Source organism: Esox lucius, chromosome 19 (assembly GCF_011004845.1).
Source record: "Esox lucius isolate fEsoLuc1 chromosome 19, fEsoLuc1.pri, whole genome shotgun sequence".
NCBI lineage: Eukaryota > Metazoa > Chordata > Actinopteri > Esociformes > Esocidae > Esox > Esox lucius.
Genome location: NC_047587.1, coordinates 22,685,001 through 22,703,842, shown reverse-complemented (window position 1 = coordinate 22,703,842; position 18,842 = coordinate 22,685,001). Strand labels below are relative to the sequence as shown.

Genomic DNA, 18,842 nt, shown 5'->3' with positions numbered 1-18,842 from the left:
TAATCGGCCTATATATCCACAATCCTGCCATGTTTACATGACATTTTGGTAACATGCATATTTCCAATGGTACAAAATAGTTACAGAAACTTCAATGTGGACGTCTTACCGAATACATTTGTTCGCAATATAGCCTTAACTTTAGGCCCTTTGTTGTATTACACAAGTCGGCATTATTTAACTGTGTTTGGTTGATAGCAACTAAATATCAGCATTTAAAAATGCTGCCTGACCAATATAATGGCTAACAACTTTTTAAAAAATCTGAGCCTTCATTTTAGCTAATCCTATTTTTTAACTTATTTTTTGTTTTGGTTGGAGATGTGAATACAACATAGTATTCAACTATTTAATGTATTACAAAAGTTATACAACCAAATATACAACCAAATATTATTTTTTTTGCCACTGACTGTCTGGATCTAATAAAAAAAAAAATATATATATATATAAAAGAATATATATATGTGCTCGATTTACATTTCAGTCTCAATCAAAATAATATATGCATTTAAAGTTTGATTTTATTTAGTGATATTTTTTTACTTAGAGTTTTGATTGAGATGGAGAAATTAATCCAACATATCAATTAGGCATTTGTAGTAGACAGTCTGGAAACAAGTTCAGATGAATTCAGTGCAGAATAACCTTCAAAATCTGATATTTGGTAATGTTGACTACCAAACGCAATTCAATATCTTGTTTGTTTACAAATTAAATACAAGTTGGATAAAAATGTCCATCTAAACAAATAAATTATAATAATAAAAAAAAACATGGCAAATGTAATCAAATTAAACAAACTTTAAATGCAGTTCTTTTTTGATGTTTAATACATGAATTGAACACTGATTATTAATTGGAAGATTACATCAAGAAATTAACCAAAACTTGAAACTGTAGGCCAAGGATATTCAACCCTGGTCCTGGGACGCTGAAGCACTTCAGAAATTAGCTTCTACCCAATAGTTACTTGCACTCAGTGGTTTCCCTGGTCTGATAACGTCACTTATTAAAGGGAGCAAAGTGTTTGTCCCTAAATAATAATATTGCATTGATTATATGGTCATGTAGCTCACTTGGTAGAGCACCACACTTACAACACCAGGGCTGTGGTTTTGATTCCCATTTCCCAAGGAAAACAAATATGAACATGTATGCACTGCTTTCACAATAGGAGCATTTGCTAAATGAGTTAAATGTACTGTAAAGGGTATTGGGCTAAAAATTAAGTTCACATTTAATTTGCTCCGTCACAATTACCCTTTTGAATAGCTTTGATAGCAACAATTATTTATTATGAGATCTTTCTGTACTCATTCCAGGAATATCACAGGTAGTCAGGGGGATAACAGCAGATTCACTTCTATGTCAGATATTTTGACCAGGTGGGCAAAACGTCTATGACTACCAGCCACTAGGGGCAATGATAAGCACTACTAGATTTAAACAGATTGGTGGTTTGCTGGGGTGAAGTGAAGCCGCTGACTGCAAAAGGCCATACTTGTAAATACCTGCTAAAACCATTGGTTGGAAATTGGTCTGCAAATAATCACCTTGAAAATGAAAATTAAGAATGAATTTCAATTTATAAGCAGATGTTCAGCCTTTTACACAAACAAATTGCTAGAGTTAATAATAATAATAGCATATATATCATTATATATACATATAATATATAAATGTTGGCGTTTAATATATATTATATATATATATATATATAGCTGATATAAAAGGGTTGGTGATTTCTAGTAATGTAACCCAGTGTTTCTAAAACATCTCCACTGGGACACCCAGACGTTTCACAGCAGCCCTGAACTAGCTCCCCTGTTTCAACTGGGCAACGGCTTGATGAGAATTTGACAAGTGTAATCAGATGTGCCAGCTCTGGAATAGATCAAATACTTGGAACAGTTGCAAGTCCAATTGGTAAGGTCTGAGTACTGTTGATCTCACCTATATTTTCATACAGACCAACATTAGAAGAAAATACTCCACTGTTAAGCATTTCTTGCTAGTCCAATACCATAGTCCAAGCCTAATAGAGAATAGTACTTTGCTATCCTGTCTCTTACCATCCCTACCCAATGGAAAATAAGGACCTCAACCAAAATATTAACATTAGCTTATATCACAGGTGTCAAACTCGTCTCATGAAAGGCAGAGTGTCTGCAGGTATTCGCTCCTACTCTGTGCTTGATTGATTCATCAACTTCAGTAAATAGTACTCCACCTGTTTGTCTAGGTCTTATTTGGCTCCAACTAAAAGGAAAACCCCAAAACCAGCAGACATTAGGCCCTATATGGAATTAATTTGGCACCCCTGGCCAAGATTTTTTAAAGATAAATAACAATTACATTCTTTTTTGTTTATCAGCTAGAACTTAACACACAAAAAAATACAATAATATAAAGTTTCATTGAGAAAAAATTAAAAAAAAATTCTGGCACAATATAAGTCACTCTGGCTAACAGCATCTGCTAAATGGCTCAAATGTAAATATAAAAGTATAAATGAAGGTCAGGGAACACAAATTAAATAGCACAAAGAGTTGTTAATCATCATAAAACATTTTTTATCAATTGGAGCTGTAAAGAAATGAGTGTGGAAAAGGACTTGCGTGTTTTGCCCCAACACACGGTAAAATGGATGGTCTAAGGGGTCAAAAAATATCACATTTGGGGAATTGCAAAATGTGGCTGAATCTTAGGGTCACCAAGTGTCCAGAACTACACTCAACAAGCTGTTTAGACATCCTTAGAGAAAAAAGCCTCTACTCTTTTATCAAAACATAAATGTTAACACCTGGAGTTAGCTACATGTTATTGGAACTTTGACTGGAACCAGGTCCAATGTTTATATGAGAGTAGAAATACATATGTTGTTGGCAATCTCATTGTATTGAATTTTACCTCAAAGGTGAGATGAGTAAATGTTTAAGTACATGGGTAAGCTGACAAACAACAATTACATTTGTATAGCCTTTTTTGCACAACTTCACTAGGGGGTCCAAACTTTCTGGTGGATACTGTACCAAGTGCATAACTATTTTGGAATAGAATATAAACAATAAACTGAATATAAGATATCCAATTGACATGAGGAAAATACACTGTAATGCATTAGTCTACACTACAGGCAAGCTGTAACATAGCATTGCAATACATATTACACTAAACAGGTTTAGAGAACTATTCTATAGTATCCCTTTCATCACACACCTGAGCATCCACTGACTGTCACATCCCTCGGTCCCTGTCCCAGACAATGTATGTCACATCCCTCTGTCCCTCCCCCCTGACACTGACTGTCACATCCCTCTGTCCCTCCCCCATGTCCCTGACTGTCACATCCCTCTGTCCCTCCCACTGACTGTCACATCCCTCTGTCCCTCCCCCCTCCCCCTGACTGTCACATCCCTCTGTCCCTCCCACTGACTGTCACATTCCTCTGTCCCTCCCCCCTGTCCCTGACACTGACTGTCACATCCCTCTGTCCCTCCCCCTGTCCCTGACACTGACTGTCACATCCCTCTGTCCCTCCCCCCTGTCCCTGACTGTCACACCCCTCCGTCCCTCCCACTGACTGTCACATCCCTCTGTCCCTCCCCCCGTCCCTGACACTGACTGTCACATCCCTCTGTCCCTCCCCGTCCCGGACACTGACTGTCACATCCCTCTGTCCCTCCCCCCTGTCCCTGACTGTCACACCCCTCCGTCCCTCCCACTGACTGTCACATCCCTCGGTCCCTCTCCCTGTCCCTGACACTGACTGTCACATCCCTCGGTCCCTCTCCCTGTCCCTGACACTGACTGTCACATCCCTCGGTCCCTGACACTGACTGTCACATCCCTCGGTCCCTGACACTGACTGTCACATCCCTCGGTCCCTGTCCCTGACAGGCAGGCTCAGACTCAATGCTGAATTAAATAAGGCCTTCAGAAAAACTCTGGATATCCTCTCAGCAGTTCAATATCAATTAACGATCCTGCAATACAGAACATGTACATGAACACGTAACATACCTTTGCAATAATTTTGGTGTCAGAGAAATCCTTTTACAAAGAAATCTCTACTGATGTCTTTCTCTTATGATAGTTTTGTAATTTTAGTCCAGCTAACTAGATTAAAAAAAAGTATTTAATCGATTTAGCCATTAAGGTAAGTCAACATTTAAGTGCAAATTACCAACTCTTATAGATTATTCACTATCAAGCCAGCAGATATTATTTACTATTCATATTCTATAGAGCAAAGTCTTATTCACTGTCCTTGGACAGGCAAATGGTAACACATGAAATGGATTTCCAGAGAGATAATTTTTTGCCATAAAATGCTTTTGGGCTATCGGGCAGGACAAATCTCCCTGTACTTTCTGGGAATTATGGCAGTGCTCTGGTGTCTAAATTGATATGCCATTAATAGGTGCCAAATGTGATTGGATACAGTTTAAAGTCCTTATAAGTTAATTGATATTTTGTTTCCAGAAATATAGTAATCATGACAGCCCTAGCATCGTGGTTTCCTCTACCAGTTTTCAAAAAAAGCGAATAGCTAGCCATTTCAGATCAATGCATTAACCCAAGGATTTTAGCAGAGGTTTGTGAGTACGGCCCAAAGCTGATTTTAATCTATATATAGACAGTGATTTTGTTTTAAACCTTCTCAAATTATTAACACTTAGAATTAAGGCCTAACCATAATTTAACTGAATCTTATGTTGTTTGAAAGAACAAATTTAATATGCAAAGTTTTTCTATGTTGAGATTTGTGGTCCAGAAACAGCACTTGGCCAGTAAATTAACAAATTGCTGGTTCTAATCCCTGAGCAGACAGTTAACCTTAACTGCTCCCAGATCATTGCAACTTAATTTGAGATGGTTCCAAGAATTGAAATTAAAAATAAATCTTAAAAGAATTTCTAGCAGTGGATAAACTTCTCGGAAGTTTACAATGGCTAAGCCATAGAATACATTTTCTCTTGGCATATATAGACAGCATGTTGGACTTTTCCATTTCCAATGACCACGGAAAGCCAATCCTAACTATTAGGTTAAATTGCGCTGCTCCAGGTGAGATCAGTGGATTGACGGGACCTGCAAAACGGAGTCTGGTATACAGAATGGTTTATAACCTAGTTCCACACTACTGGCCATCCTAATCACTATTACAAATGACACAATACGCTGTATCTGCAGAAAGTTAGAGGCTAGTGTTAGAAAGTCTGACTGTCAGTTGACGATCAGTAGAAAGTAGGGAAAGTCATTGCGTGAGCTAAACTAGATACAAATCATTGCAGAACAATGAACAGTGCATAATAAATAATTTATTAATGGGATAGAAATGTAAATTATTAAATAAATTATATACTTTTTTAAAGGCTTCACAACAAAATGGAAATAACACAGGAAAACCTTTGTACTTAAACAGGAGAGCTATTTGTTGCAACTCCAAATGTACAGAACAGATCACATACAGGCTATGTAAATTAAATACTTGAGTACAAAACTGCCCAAAAACCTGTAAAATAACTATAGGGTAAAACATTCTGGTTGGGTCAGGTCATTCACATCTTAACCATATATGAAAATAATAAAGTAATTAACAGGAACTACAGTACTATTGAAAAACATGTTACGTGATCTAACCATTATAAGAGTGCTTCTAATTATATCTGCTCTTTTAGAAACAACACAAAAACATACGACTGGGTTGGACAAGGAACAGAATATTGTGCGTGACTCAGGGAAGAATACACATCCAAGTCAAATTCTTGTGCAAATCTCCCATGGACATTGATGAAAGAGTTACGCAAACATCTCATAGGATCCAGCCCTTGAATTCTAGAATTTCAAGTTTTGGTGGGGTAAAATGTCTGACTCTAAAGTTTTTAGTGTGTTTTTTAGTTTGTGTGTGTTACAGGAAAGTGTAAAACTCTAAATTAGTCATCTTGCATCTTCAGAAAGAACTGCAGTGCTGAGTCCCACTGGTCTCTAGGAAAGCGGTTGGAGAGCTCACAGTAATCCAGTGGCTGAGAAACTTTGGATGGGGACAAAGCAAAAGACAATTAGAATCTCTCTGAATGAGAGGCCAGAGGACATTTCCCTGTTAAAGATTTTCATCAACTGACTAATATAGTCCTGCTTAATGTGTATACATTTATGTGTATAACTTCACAGTATAAATAGAACACACACATATATACATATATAATTCAATTGCACATCTGTAAATAATTACTTTACAGTCACCTTTCTTAATGAATATACAGTAAGAGCACTATAGTCTTTCTTATGCAGAATTAAGATAAAAAAGCAAATTATTTAGTTTAATATGAAAGTGAAAAAAAAGGCACTGAAGGGAGTTTACCTCTTTGTTGCATTCTGTTGTCAGGATGATTTTCACTTGAGCCACAGTCCTTGGAGAAATGAAAGAACACATCAGAGTGATGCACAACACTAAGTACAGGGGAGAGGCCAGGCACCATTCTTCTGCAGCAGTGGAACAGTGCATGGTACATCTTATCCAACATATCTCGAAGCGTAACTCATCAGGCTTGACGCTAACCCAAGTCAAAGATAAGTTGAACTTCAATTGTACATTTATGTCTTAATCTTAGTGTGTGACTAAGACACCCATACATTCAGTTTGGAGTCCCTGTCAGTCTCATACTTAGAATATTTTAAAAGTTTCAAAAGCACTAGTATTTGTTTCATGTCAGGCTTTTTAGACAATAAATATTGACAAAGGCCAGGAGGAGAGAATAGATCTTGCCATTGTTTGGCTAAAATGACAATAGCTGGTCCCTCTATAGTCCAAGCTAATCTTAATGTAAATAATAGTAGGATCAGGGCAGTAAAAGGGGAAGTTGTCAGAGGAAGATGAAGGAGACAGCCTATTTACTGGAAGCTAAACCCCTGGCAGGTAAAATCCAGTGAGGAAGCCATAAGTCTGTGTAGGCAATACATATAATTTTTTTTTGAATGAGACAGACATTAAAACAAAAAGACAGACTCAAACAATGTAAGTCAATTTATCGGCAACGTTTGTGTACTTTAACTGAAAATCAAAGTGTCACTAAAACATATTTCTGTGTGTTTCTTTGTATTGTATCTTTTCCTTCGGAGTGTGTTTGTTTGTATTACCTGTATGAAAGTGGCAAGCAGCACACAGCTCATCTCCTGCTGCAGGATAACCTTGTTCTGTGGGTTGTTGTAGCAGGCTGAGATTAGGGAGGGGAAGAGCACTTTGATGAGACGCGGGTGGCTGAAGTACTGGAAGGGCAGCTGACACAGTTTCTGCAGAACGCTGGGTTGGCGGCCAGACTGCACAATCACCTGGAACACACACATCAGGGTTAGTCTTTGGCAGCCCGTCAGCCAGTCCCTCAGTGGCAGCCATATATCCCCGCTCTGCGCCCCCCCCCACACCCCCACCCCTCCCCATAAATCTGCCACTAAAACAACACACAAACACCCATTAGGAGGAGAACTGGAGGGCACAGCCTCCCAACGCACAATTACAGGCTATAAAACAGAATGATGGGATGTTTTGCTCTTCCTTTGTGCTGAAAGTAATTGCCATGCTCATGTAAAATGGGTGCAATGAGAAATATTAATGTGAAATATCTTCATATATCTTCAGCATTCATATAAAAAAAAATATATATGTATGTTGGCTGATTAAAAGAGGTGCTTTCACGTTTCAACTCTGTGAGTGTCACTGAGGTACTAAAGCCGACACTGGTCCATATCCCACAGTGTGCCCTGTTTAGGCTGAGAGGGCATCCACAGTGCAGGGGCGGGGGGTGAGCAGACCTCCACTGTAGCCCGGCCACCGCCACTTTAAGAAATGAGCAATACAATTAATGGAGTTCTCACCCAGCCGACATCCTGATCCCCTTCATAAGGGACCGTCAATCACACTATTACATCCGGCCCACCGATATTAAAACTAAATCACTCCCAGCCTAGTTTGATTAGAGCAGGGGTTAGCCCAAAGAGAGGGTCCTGGCCTAATGCTCAGGGTATCTCCCCAGAGCCTGGGAAGGCCATCAGCACCTCTCTGAAAACCGGGGGGTCAACACAGTAAATCCTGGCTGGAAAAACCCCCCACTGCTTTACAGGTACAGAGACCCTGGCTGGGGATCAGCTGAAATAGGAACCAGAAGGTCCCCCTGGCTACAGTGACATAAATTCAGTGGATTTACAAGATTTTGAGAATACACTTAACAATACTCTTCCAATGAAATCTTTCTTTGATAATTCACTTTTAAGTTTAGGGCTAGGGTAAACAAAGTGATAATTCACTGCTTTTATCATTTCAAGGTGAAGCTCCTCAAAGCTCTGTTCTACAGCAGCGTTCAAAGGGCCACAGGCGATGCCTCTGTCCTATTAATGTCTGTTTAAAGATTCTTTACTGACCAGCTAAAACAAACCACTGAAGAGCTTTTTTAAGGGAGGGAAGGCTTTCCTGGCACGCAACTAAAGCAAGTTCTCAATTAGGTTAACAAAGATTAACAAACAAACATCCAGGTTCACTAGCAGGATACTGAAATACCCTGAATTTTCACTTTGTCACATTATTTTCTCGCCAAAGGAATGTAAGCATCTAACTTCATCATGGCCTGTCCACCGAATGAAAGAAAAAAAACAGAAAGATCTGGATGTTTTCAAAATGGAGCTGCTTATTTTCAGTGTAGGAGCTAAAGTTGCAGATTTTCTGTGCCAAGTTCAAAAGATCATAGGTCACTGAATCAATCTTTACTGTTGCAACACTGCATGAGGAGGAACTGGCAAAGAGAAAGGTCATACATTTGATTATGAGATGGCAGGTAACTAAATCTCATCAGATCATCAAAAAACACTCAACACAACCTGAACGATAACAATTTGTTGTTTCAGGGCCTGCCGCTTGACATCAGAATCAAAAACATTCATAGGTCTCAAAAGTTTACAATCCAAAACCTGTTTTGGGACAGAGAGATAAATAAAAAGCAAACTGTCCGCTAAAGACCAGGGGTCATCTGTACATTTAGCTCATTCAGCAGACACTCATCCAGAGCGACTGAATGAATCTCATACTGGCCCAGCATTGGAATTGAACCCCCAACCCTGACGTTACAAGGTGATCTACAGAAAACTGAGCACAGCAAAACTTGAAAGCTTATCCAGGTGAAGAGCAACAGCAGTGCTCCACACGGTGTTTTAAACAGGTATTAGGAAGGCCTTTGCAGTCTTTCACTGCAGTATCTATTCAAACCCTGACATCATAAAATAACCTACAAGCGTCTGAACTCATGAATCAAGCCCCAGTTTAACACAGACTCAAAAAGCTCAAGTGCCTAGTAGTTCTGTTCTGTCTTAACTACCGAGATCTGGTCTTTTCCAACAGGGCTGTCCTTTATGACCCTCAAATACATAACCACTCTGCTGTCCACTGACAAAGAGCTTGTAAAGTTAATGTTCCGAAATGCAAAGAAAGCCCAAGTAAAAGCAGAAACCAGGCTGAGCAGTTCAGTGCTGTACAGATGTCAGTGTAGAACTGAGAACAGAGTGACATTATCACACTCCAGTAAAAGATTTAACAGTCTATGGTTAGTTAACCAGCTTGACCATTCATAAGCACCAGTGTGAACCTGTACTGTAATTCCAGAATATATTACAGATCAGTGGATGAATGGACGGTGTGAATCTTTGTCCTGAATCTGGACAGGCCTGGACACCTTGACTAGTAGAACAAGGATGTGTCAGCCTTCAAAGCGGACCTCAATCCTAAAAAGTCAGACTCTATCAAGCCTCCCTCTACTCACTGGAGATACTGTAGAGAAAGAACTGCTCTACTGATAAGAGCCAGATTAAATCAGAAGAAGCTGAGGCACTTATCTGTTCTGACAAAGTCCCACTGTTTGAATTTACGCTTCCTTCATAGAACCATAGTTATGCAAGTATTCACTGATGTCCACTATTTAGTGAGTTCTCCCCAGAAACACTGCATTTCTCCTAGACTGGGCACGGCCACACCAAGCAACATCTTGTTTTATTCTATGTTTGTGCACAACTTGTATTTCCGTGCTGTGCAAAGGCGCTCCCAGAGAACATGCATCGGACATGAAACATGCACACTGGGCTCACAAAAGCCAAGAGCAATAACGTAAAGCCATGCCTACTCCGGGCAGAATGTAGTGTCTTTATTGAGACCCCTATTTAGCTGTTGGCACAGAGTACTTTCTATTTCATGCCTTTGACTCTAGCTTTTGAATGGTTTGAGCTTTCATGACCCCTTAATGTTATAGATCTCAGGTTTCACTATGACGCTCACAAGATGTATAGGACATGTTAGAAAGGATTGAGGCAAAAAATCTATTCAAAGCAATGCATGTGTTCTTTTTTTTTTTTACAGTCAATTATTTATTTTATGTGGGTTTATTATGATTAAATGCCAAATATTTTGTTTTCAATCACATAATTGTTTTCAATAGACCCAATGAGTCCTAAAATAGAAAATTAAATTGTTTGATGGACCAAGTTTTGGCTGTTGAAATTGTAACACAAAAGTGTTTTTAATAAAAATATTATGTTATAAAAAGCTGTCTTAGTGTAAGCTGTACCCTGAGGAAGCCCTGGCAGGCACAAAAAAAGCCTGTTCTACTGGGCTAACAATGGGCCCTCTCCTGTCAGTCACCAGTTTTACTCATTGGTCTGTGTATGTATATACAGTATGTGCGGTTGTGTGTTTCCATTGGGGTATAGTAGGAGTACCAGTATGCATTCCCCAGTCCTGGCCTGGCTCCCCATGGTCTGCACGAGTCACACTTCACCCTTAAGGCACAGAGGGCTGGGTTGTCTTGGCAGTAACGGCCTGTTTAAGGGAAGTATTCAACAGGAGTTGATCAGGGATTAAAGGCCTAGAGTTGTGAGCAAGGCCTGCAGGCCAGAGGAAACACCCTCGTACAGAATGGCAAAGACAGCGCGCCTACCACAGTTCACAAGTCAATCAGTTTGGATTTTACAGTAGCCTTTGTAATGACCTGAAATACTGCATCAGAGTGGTAAATACATTGCAAATGTCAGGGTGAGTCAATGTATATTTAAGTTAATTTGGGAAATGCTATTAATTAGCTGAAACTTCCCATGGTTTGAATTAGTCATAAAATTATATCCATTTACATCCCTGTTTGTGTTTTGTATGTGTGTGGTCAGTTCTCATGAATGACAGGGTTTTCTTTAAACCCCAATACTCCAGGTAATCCTCAGTTAAAACAATCACAAGGCATCCCCTGCCACTGTTTCGGTCAGAAATGTTTTCATATTCATAGACCATATTTAAAGGGCTTTGATTTAAAAATATATATATTTTATAAGGAGCAACAAAGACATTTAGGTACCCAATGAAAAATATTTAAGCTATTAAAGTTAGAATCCTTAATGTTTAATGTTTTGTGTTGACGTTTCTAGTAATACTGGAGCATTAAGATTTTAGGTTGCACAGCATATTTGACATTTACATTAAAAAAATACATAAAAGTTGGAAATCTGGAGTAAAACATATTGCTGCCACCAGAACAGTGTAAGCACATACATAATAGTACTTGTGATGGCCCTCACAGGTATGTGTTGAGTCTGGTGCTCTAACTACCATGCCAGACACTGACCCCCAATCATTTTCAAACCATAATATTTTCAGTTTGCAAATCGCTCATTCTAAAGCAAGAAACCTGGGTACACAAAGAGAACCGTTTTTCACCCTAGAGTTAACTGAAATTGGTTCTTTTAAAAGGGGTTCAATTTGAATACTCTCCATAATGCTTCATCAGCAGGTACTACAAAGCAACCACGGCTCTCATAAAGCTTTGCCCCGATCTTGATATCAATAGTATTTTGATTTCAACAACATTGTTTTACATACATAAATATATAGAAAAATATAAACATTAATATAGAAAAAACATTTAGGATTTTGAGATCCTGTGTGTGGATGTAGACGTACATATTTCATAGATATGAAATTACACACACACACACACACACACACACACACACACACACACACACACACACACACACACACACACACACACACACACACACACACACACACACACACACACACACACACACACACACACACACACACACACACACACACACACACACACACACACACACACACACACACACACACACACACACACACACACACACACACACACATGCCAAATTTGATTATCCCTCAATAATGCTTTTAGATCCAAATGTCAAATACACGTCCATCCGTTATAGAAAGAACCAATCTGCAGCTTAAATCATGGGAAAATGTGGTTTTCATGAAGAATCACTCATACAGCATGTCACTCTCCCAATGGCTTCCTGTGACAGGAGTTATTCATACCCTCTCCCAAATGCCGTTCAAAGTTGTGCATTTCACGAGCAGCATTGTTTCTATCCAACACATACTCAAAGGCCGGTGTGCCTGCCGACAGCACATCAGCAGTCTATGGGCCTGGACGGGCCACAGGTCGGCCCGCTTTTGTGCTGTGCCAATGCTTCCATTAAAGCTGCTTTTCTCCATCCATCCTGCTGTTGTGCACAGGGCCCACACCACATGGACACATTCCAGGACCTGAGCCACTGGCCAGGATCAGTTCTGAGTGGAGGTCGCGAAGGATCACTTTTTATGTTTCCTCACATTTTCTCAATAAGGTTCTCACACAGAGCACATGTCACATCTACCATAAACTACACATTGTATATTATGAATACATCACTCATTGGGATGACTTTGGAGAATATTGAGACAAAGGCATCTTATAATATGTTAGTCTGTATATGGCTAATGTTTATTTGTCAAATCCCTTGTACAGTAGTGCACATTTTCTTATTATTTTTACCAGATTTATTTTTTTTCAAACAGTATAAATGTTGGTTGGTGTACTGTATTTTCCTTCAGTTGTTTGCCATTGGCTAGGACATAAAATGAGAATTTTAAATCAATTTATGTGGTTAAATAAATACATTATAGTTTCCTGATATTTCAGCAGCTTGTGCCTGAATGTAAACCACTGGTTAAAGACTGCATTCACATCTTTTAGAACAGCCAGGTCATAAATGAATACATGAAAGGGTGGCTACACCCAAACTGTTAGGTTGACTTTGCTATTTGAGTACAAAGCATAACCATCTGTCACCCCGGTAATTCAATCATCAGCCCTCACTCAATTAATGATTTAATATAATATGCAAATCAGGCCAACAAGAGCCAACAAATGCTAATTATGTACATCAGAATAATTCAATTGGATAAGAGCAGCGGATGAGAGCTGAACAGCCATAAAGTAGAAACACATGCTTTAATTAAGGACAACATATCTTGAAAATTACAATCTTCAATCTGCATACACATTTTTGTGCGGCAAACCTCGCCTGTGTTGACATTAAACAATGTCGTGGCAGAGGTTTGCATCACAACACTCGACTGCTGGCGCTCAGGTTCAGGCCTCACTTAACTGAAACCTGGCCAACTGTGTCACTGTAGGCTGATCAGGGGCAGACAGACCATGCATGACAGCCAATTACACAGCAGCCAAATCTGCTCCATCTCATCCCGCTCACAAACACATAGGCTTAGTAGCCTTAACAACGGGCTAGGCCACACCATGCTGGAGAAACAGTCTGCTCCACTGCAACAGAACAATGGACCAAACTACTCGGAAGGGAAAATAGGTGACACACAGCCCATCGCAGAGTTGGAAACATAGGTATACAAATAGATTTTTGCTGCTTTAGTATATATATATTTTTAAATGAATAAGAAACAAAACGTGCTGACACACCATATAATGGACATGTTGGTGGTCTCACAGAAACATTGTTGAAACGGGACCACAATAACTTCTAGTCGACAAACCAGATATTCTAGCCTGAAAACTCAAACTGAATTCTCGCTAGATACTTCAGCCTTAGATTCCATTAAAGCTCATTGTGTTGACAGAAGAACGAGGGGTGTACAAATAACAAAAATCTGAATGGCACAGAAATGACAATTTCAAAAGAGCTCAACCAACGTGTTCTGGCCCAACCCCATCGGGACACATCTCTCTCGCTCTCTCTCATTCTACAGACTGTCAGAGAGGTGCACAGATCCAGGCTCATTACGGAGAAGAAACTAATGTCTGTGCGCATGACTGAGCGAGGAGTTTGGGTAGCTAGCCAATGAGCTTCTTAAATGACTAGGTATCCTAAACATATTCATGGTTGAAAACTAAAGGAAAAGCAGGACACAAAGACAGTGACTTTAGTACAGCACGTTAGGTGACCTTTACCTGGTTGTCGGGGTGGTTGACCGTGAAGTAGCCCACACAGATGATGACCTCGTGCAGCAGCTCGTCAGAGGAGTGCTGGGAGCAGTACCACAGCAGAGAGCTGACGATGTGGCGGAAGGCAAGGGACAGCCCCTCTGCACCTAGAACGGTCTGAAACCGTACAGAAATCAGTATTAAAAAAAAATAAAAAATACACTAAAGAAACCACAAACCCCAAGCAGATGATAGCAACCTGGAACCTGTGGAATCGAATGAGAAGGATTTGGGGCTTTATTGGGTTGAGACTGGTTGATGTGGTGTCCAGGGACTCTGCTAGGGGGGTCTGCACCAACAGGGGGACCCATCCAGAGGGAACCCAATCCCCCTGCAGATGAGATGCTATCAGTGGCCCACAGACAGTATTTATTAAACATGTCAGTGTGACTGAGCACCACAGGGTCAGCAGAGAAACAAACCAGTGGAATCAGGTAGTTGTATGTGCATGAGGGCTGGGGACTGGCGGAGGGGCAAAGCATTCTAAACAACCGTACTAACCTGAGGCCCAACTATCAGACCGGGCTCTCACTCCAGGGTCCAATGCTAACAGAACATCCAGCGTACAGGCAACATCTCACTCTGTTATCAGTCCGAGGACCTTGAGGGAGCAGGCGGACCAACTGACCCCGATTTGTAAGTGAATTAATACAAGGGCTGGATATATATATATATATGCACACACAGTGGGGAGAACAAGTATTTGATCCCCTGTTGATTTAGCAGGTTTTCCTACTTACAAAGCAGGTAGAGGCCTGTCATTTTTATCATAGGTACACTTCAACTGTGAGAGAATCTAAAACAAAAATCCTGAAAATCACATTGTATGATTTTTAAATAATGAATTTGCATTTTATTGCATGACATAAGTATTTGATCACATATCAACCAGTAGGAATTCGAGCTCTCACAGACCTGTTAGTTTTTCTTTAAGAAGCCCTCCTGTTCTCCACTCATTACCTGTATTAACTGCACCCGTTTGAGCTTGTTACCTGTATAAAAGACACCTGTCCACACACTCAATCAAACAGACTCCAACCTCTCCACAATGGCCAAGACCAGAGTGCTGTGTAAGGACATCAGGGATAAAATTGTAGACCTGCACAAAGCTGGGATGGGCTACAGGACAATAGGCAAGCAGCTTGGTGAGAAGGCAACAACTGTTGGTGCAATTATTAGAAAATGGAATTTCAAGATGACGGTCAATCTCCCTCGGTCTGGGGTTCCATGCAAGATCTCACCTCGTGGGGTATCAATGATCATGAGGAAGGTGAGGGATCAGCCCAGAACTACACGGCAGGACCTGGTCAATGACCTGAAGAGAGCTGGGACTACAGTCTCAAAGTAAACCATTAGTAACACACTACGCCGTCATGGATTAAAATCCTGCAGCACACGCAAGGTCCCCCTGCTCAAGCCAGCGCATATCCAGGCCGTCTGAAGTTTGCCAATGACCATCTGGATGATCCAGAGGAGGAATGGGAGAAGGTCATGTAGTCTGATGAGACAAAAATAGAGCTTTTTGGTCTAAACTCCACTCGCCGTGTTTGGAGGAAGAAGAAGGATGAGTACAACCCCAAGAACACTATCCCAACCGTGAAGCAAAGAAGACAGGACGACTGCACCGTATTGAGGGAAGGATGGATGGGGCCATGTATCGTGAGATCTTGGCCAACAACCTCCTTCCCTCAGTAAGAGCATTGAAGATTGGTCGTGGCTGGGTCTTCCAGCATGACAACGACCCAAAACACACAGCCAGGGCAACTAAGGAGTGGCTCCGTAAGAAGCATCTCAAGGTCCTGGAGTAGCCTGGCCAGTCTCCAGACCTGAACCCAATAGAAAATTGGAGCTGAAAGTCTGTATTGCCCAGCGACAGCCCCGAAACCTGAAGGATCTGGAGAAGGTCTGTATGGAGGAGTGGGCCAAAAACCCAGCTGCAGTGTGTGCAAACCTGGTCAAGAACTACAGGAAACGTATGATCTCTGTAATTGCAAACAAAGGTTTCTGTACCAAATATTAAGCTCTGCTTTTCTGATGTATCAAATACTTATGTAATAAAGAAATGCTAATTTAATTACTTAAAAACCACACAATGTGAATTTTGTTTTAGATTAAGTCACTTACAGTTGAAGAGTACCTATGATAAAAATTACAGACTTCTACATGCTTTGTAAGTAGGAAAATCTGCAAAATCGGCCGTGTATCAAATACTTGTTCTCCCCACTGTATATAAGGGCTGGATATAATTTCTATTCCGATGGGCACCAACAATGTGGATGATTAAATATCAATGATTAGTATTTACTGACGTGAGTATTTTGTCATTTATAACAAAGACTAACTCATCACCAACAGTGTCTCGTCAAATTAGGATTTTCTGGAGCCTGGCGGGGTGCCAACCAGCCTGGTGACAGCAGGTAATCATCCTTGTAGTGTTTATTAGTCGGCACTATGGCTGTAACAGAATGGTACAGGGGAATCTTTGCTATTCGCACATGTACCTGAATGAAAACATTTTAAAACACTCTGAAAAACATGCCTATTCTGTTTAAACAAGAGCATTTGTGCACGCCATTATCATAATTATTATAACTGCTGGCGCTTGTCCATGTGTTCTCTTGTGAACTGAACTCGAGGAGGAACACCTAGTTCTAAAATAGTGAGTGGTAGTACTGAAAAACCAACATGTACAGCAGCTTCCTTCAAATCTCCAGTTTGGCAGCATTAGGCCTTTTTAGTAGACTAGAACGGTGATTGACAGTTGATAAAACACAAAATGTCACGTTAAACACTCCAACACGTCAAACACGTTGACACATCTATGCCAACAATTACCCCAGTATCAATATTCTTGGAGCAGGAGAGAATTGCAATGAAACAACAACATTTTGCCTCCTTCCCAAAGCATTCAAGCAGCCCCTGTCAGCAGCCTTAACCAGCCTAAATAATGACAAGAGCCATGGGTGTGTGTACAGCCGTGGTTACGTGACTGTACTCTCTGGATGGAAATGGAGGGTTTCTAAGATGCTCCAGCCACCTTACGACCATGCCTCTCCTACCCATTCCAGCAAACACGTACCCACACTGTATGACTGGAAAACAGTGTCTGTGCTATATTGGACTATAGATTGTGCTCTCATCAGGCATTATACATTCTTCCCGGATTAGAGCTGAATCTTTAGCCAACTAAACTAAACACTGATCTTCCGTTACTCCTGACTGACAATGTATTTTTGCACAGTAACAAAACCAAGCGGAACAGTGCCCCTCAAACAGCAATACGCAACGTACTGTGGGTAAGGCATACTGTTGCAGACCAAGAGGGCACTAGTCTGAGTTCGTTTAAACAACCAACGGTGACGACAACAGGCCACAAAGGAACATTATTTGGAAGTTCATAGAAACCCTGGTGCTGAAATTCTTTGATTTTAAACCAGCGGTTTTGAATAGCTTGAGCATGGCAATGTCGAGGAAGAGCATCCTCAATGTTAATTACCCTGAGGCATCAAAATCATTTACAACTCTTCCACCATCACCCCCTCTCCCTTAGGGAAGCTGCCATCTTCTCCTCAGAGGTGGTAACGTATGGCCAACTACAGCACTAACCACTCAGGTCCATCCGCATTGCTGACACACACAGCTCTATTTCAACTTCAGCGGCTGACCCTAGGTCAGGATATACGCGCCCGTTTATTTCCGACAGGTCAGCATTATCCTGAGGAGAAAAATGCCTATCCAAATGGCAGGGGCTCTAAGACCTGGCCAAACACTGGCCGGTCAGTTTCACTTGGCCTTGTGACTGCCAGGAACAGGAAGCTGCATGATGCTTGTGCCCAGGTGTGAAGGCACAAGTCAGTCAGACACAGAGGACATGCTCAGAGAGACATTTTGGAAGGCCAGTCTGTGGAGTGTGCCCAGTATAACACACATATGTAACCAGCGAGCCCAGTCTACTGCATATGATGTGTACCGTACCTCAGTAGGAAGCAGTGTGTGTCCATGTGGTACCTGAAAGGCGGACAGGTCGAGCAGGGCGAAGCTGTTGAGGAAGCGGAGGCCCTGCAGGGCCACCTGGATGACCCCTGGAGCGTAGGGCTCCTGTGGGCTCTGGGCAGCTGGCTCAGGCAGGGAGGAGCTGTGTAGCAGGATGCAGTACAGGGTGTGCACCACACCCACCAGGTCTGTGGACTGCAGCAGGGCTGTCAACCCCGTGGGGTCTGTGCGCTTGTTGTCGAAAATACTGGGAGAGCTGCAGGGCAATTTAAACAGACACGTCACATGGTCAATTCCCTTCTGCTCAATGAACATAATGACAGTTTTTATATTATATATATATACACACACACAGCTCTGGAAAACATTAAGAGACCACTCCACCTTTTTCTTTCCTTTCCAAAAAAGTTGAAAAGGAAAGTTTTGAGTGAGGAACAGAAGCGTTCAATTTGCAGTGGTCTCTTAAGTTTAACCCTTCTGTTAAGATTAGCTTTT

The 18,842-nt window shown here is 41.0% G+C and overlaps 1 protein-coding gene across 4 annotated transcripts in view; it reads right to left on the bottom strand.

Moving 5' to 3' along the window:
• Positions 1-5,336: 5,336 nt before the first annotated feature.
• scaper (S-phase cyclin A-associated protein in the ER) overlaps positions 5,337-18,842 on the bottom strand; it is an 89,652-nt gene continuing 76,146 nt past the window's right edge. For all 4 annotated transcript variants that reach the window (XM_010896540.4, XM_020040367.3, XM_010896541.4 and 1 more), the window contains 5 exons: positions 18,363-18,603; positions 14,322-14,471; positions 7,147-7,338; positions 6,371-6,419; positions 5,337-6,040 (listed from right to left, as the gene is read on the bottom strand). In XM_010896540.4, the coding sequence (XP_010894842.2) occupies positions 5,943-6,040; positions 6,371-6,419; positions 7,147-7,338; positions 14,322-14,471; positions 18,363-18,603 (730 nt within the window). In that variant the 3' untranslated portion in view covers positions 5,337-5,942. The remainder of the gene's footprint in view (positions 6,041-6,370; positions 6,420-7,146; positions 7,339-14,321; positions 14,472-18,362; positions 18,604-18,842) is intronic.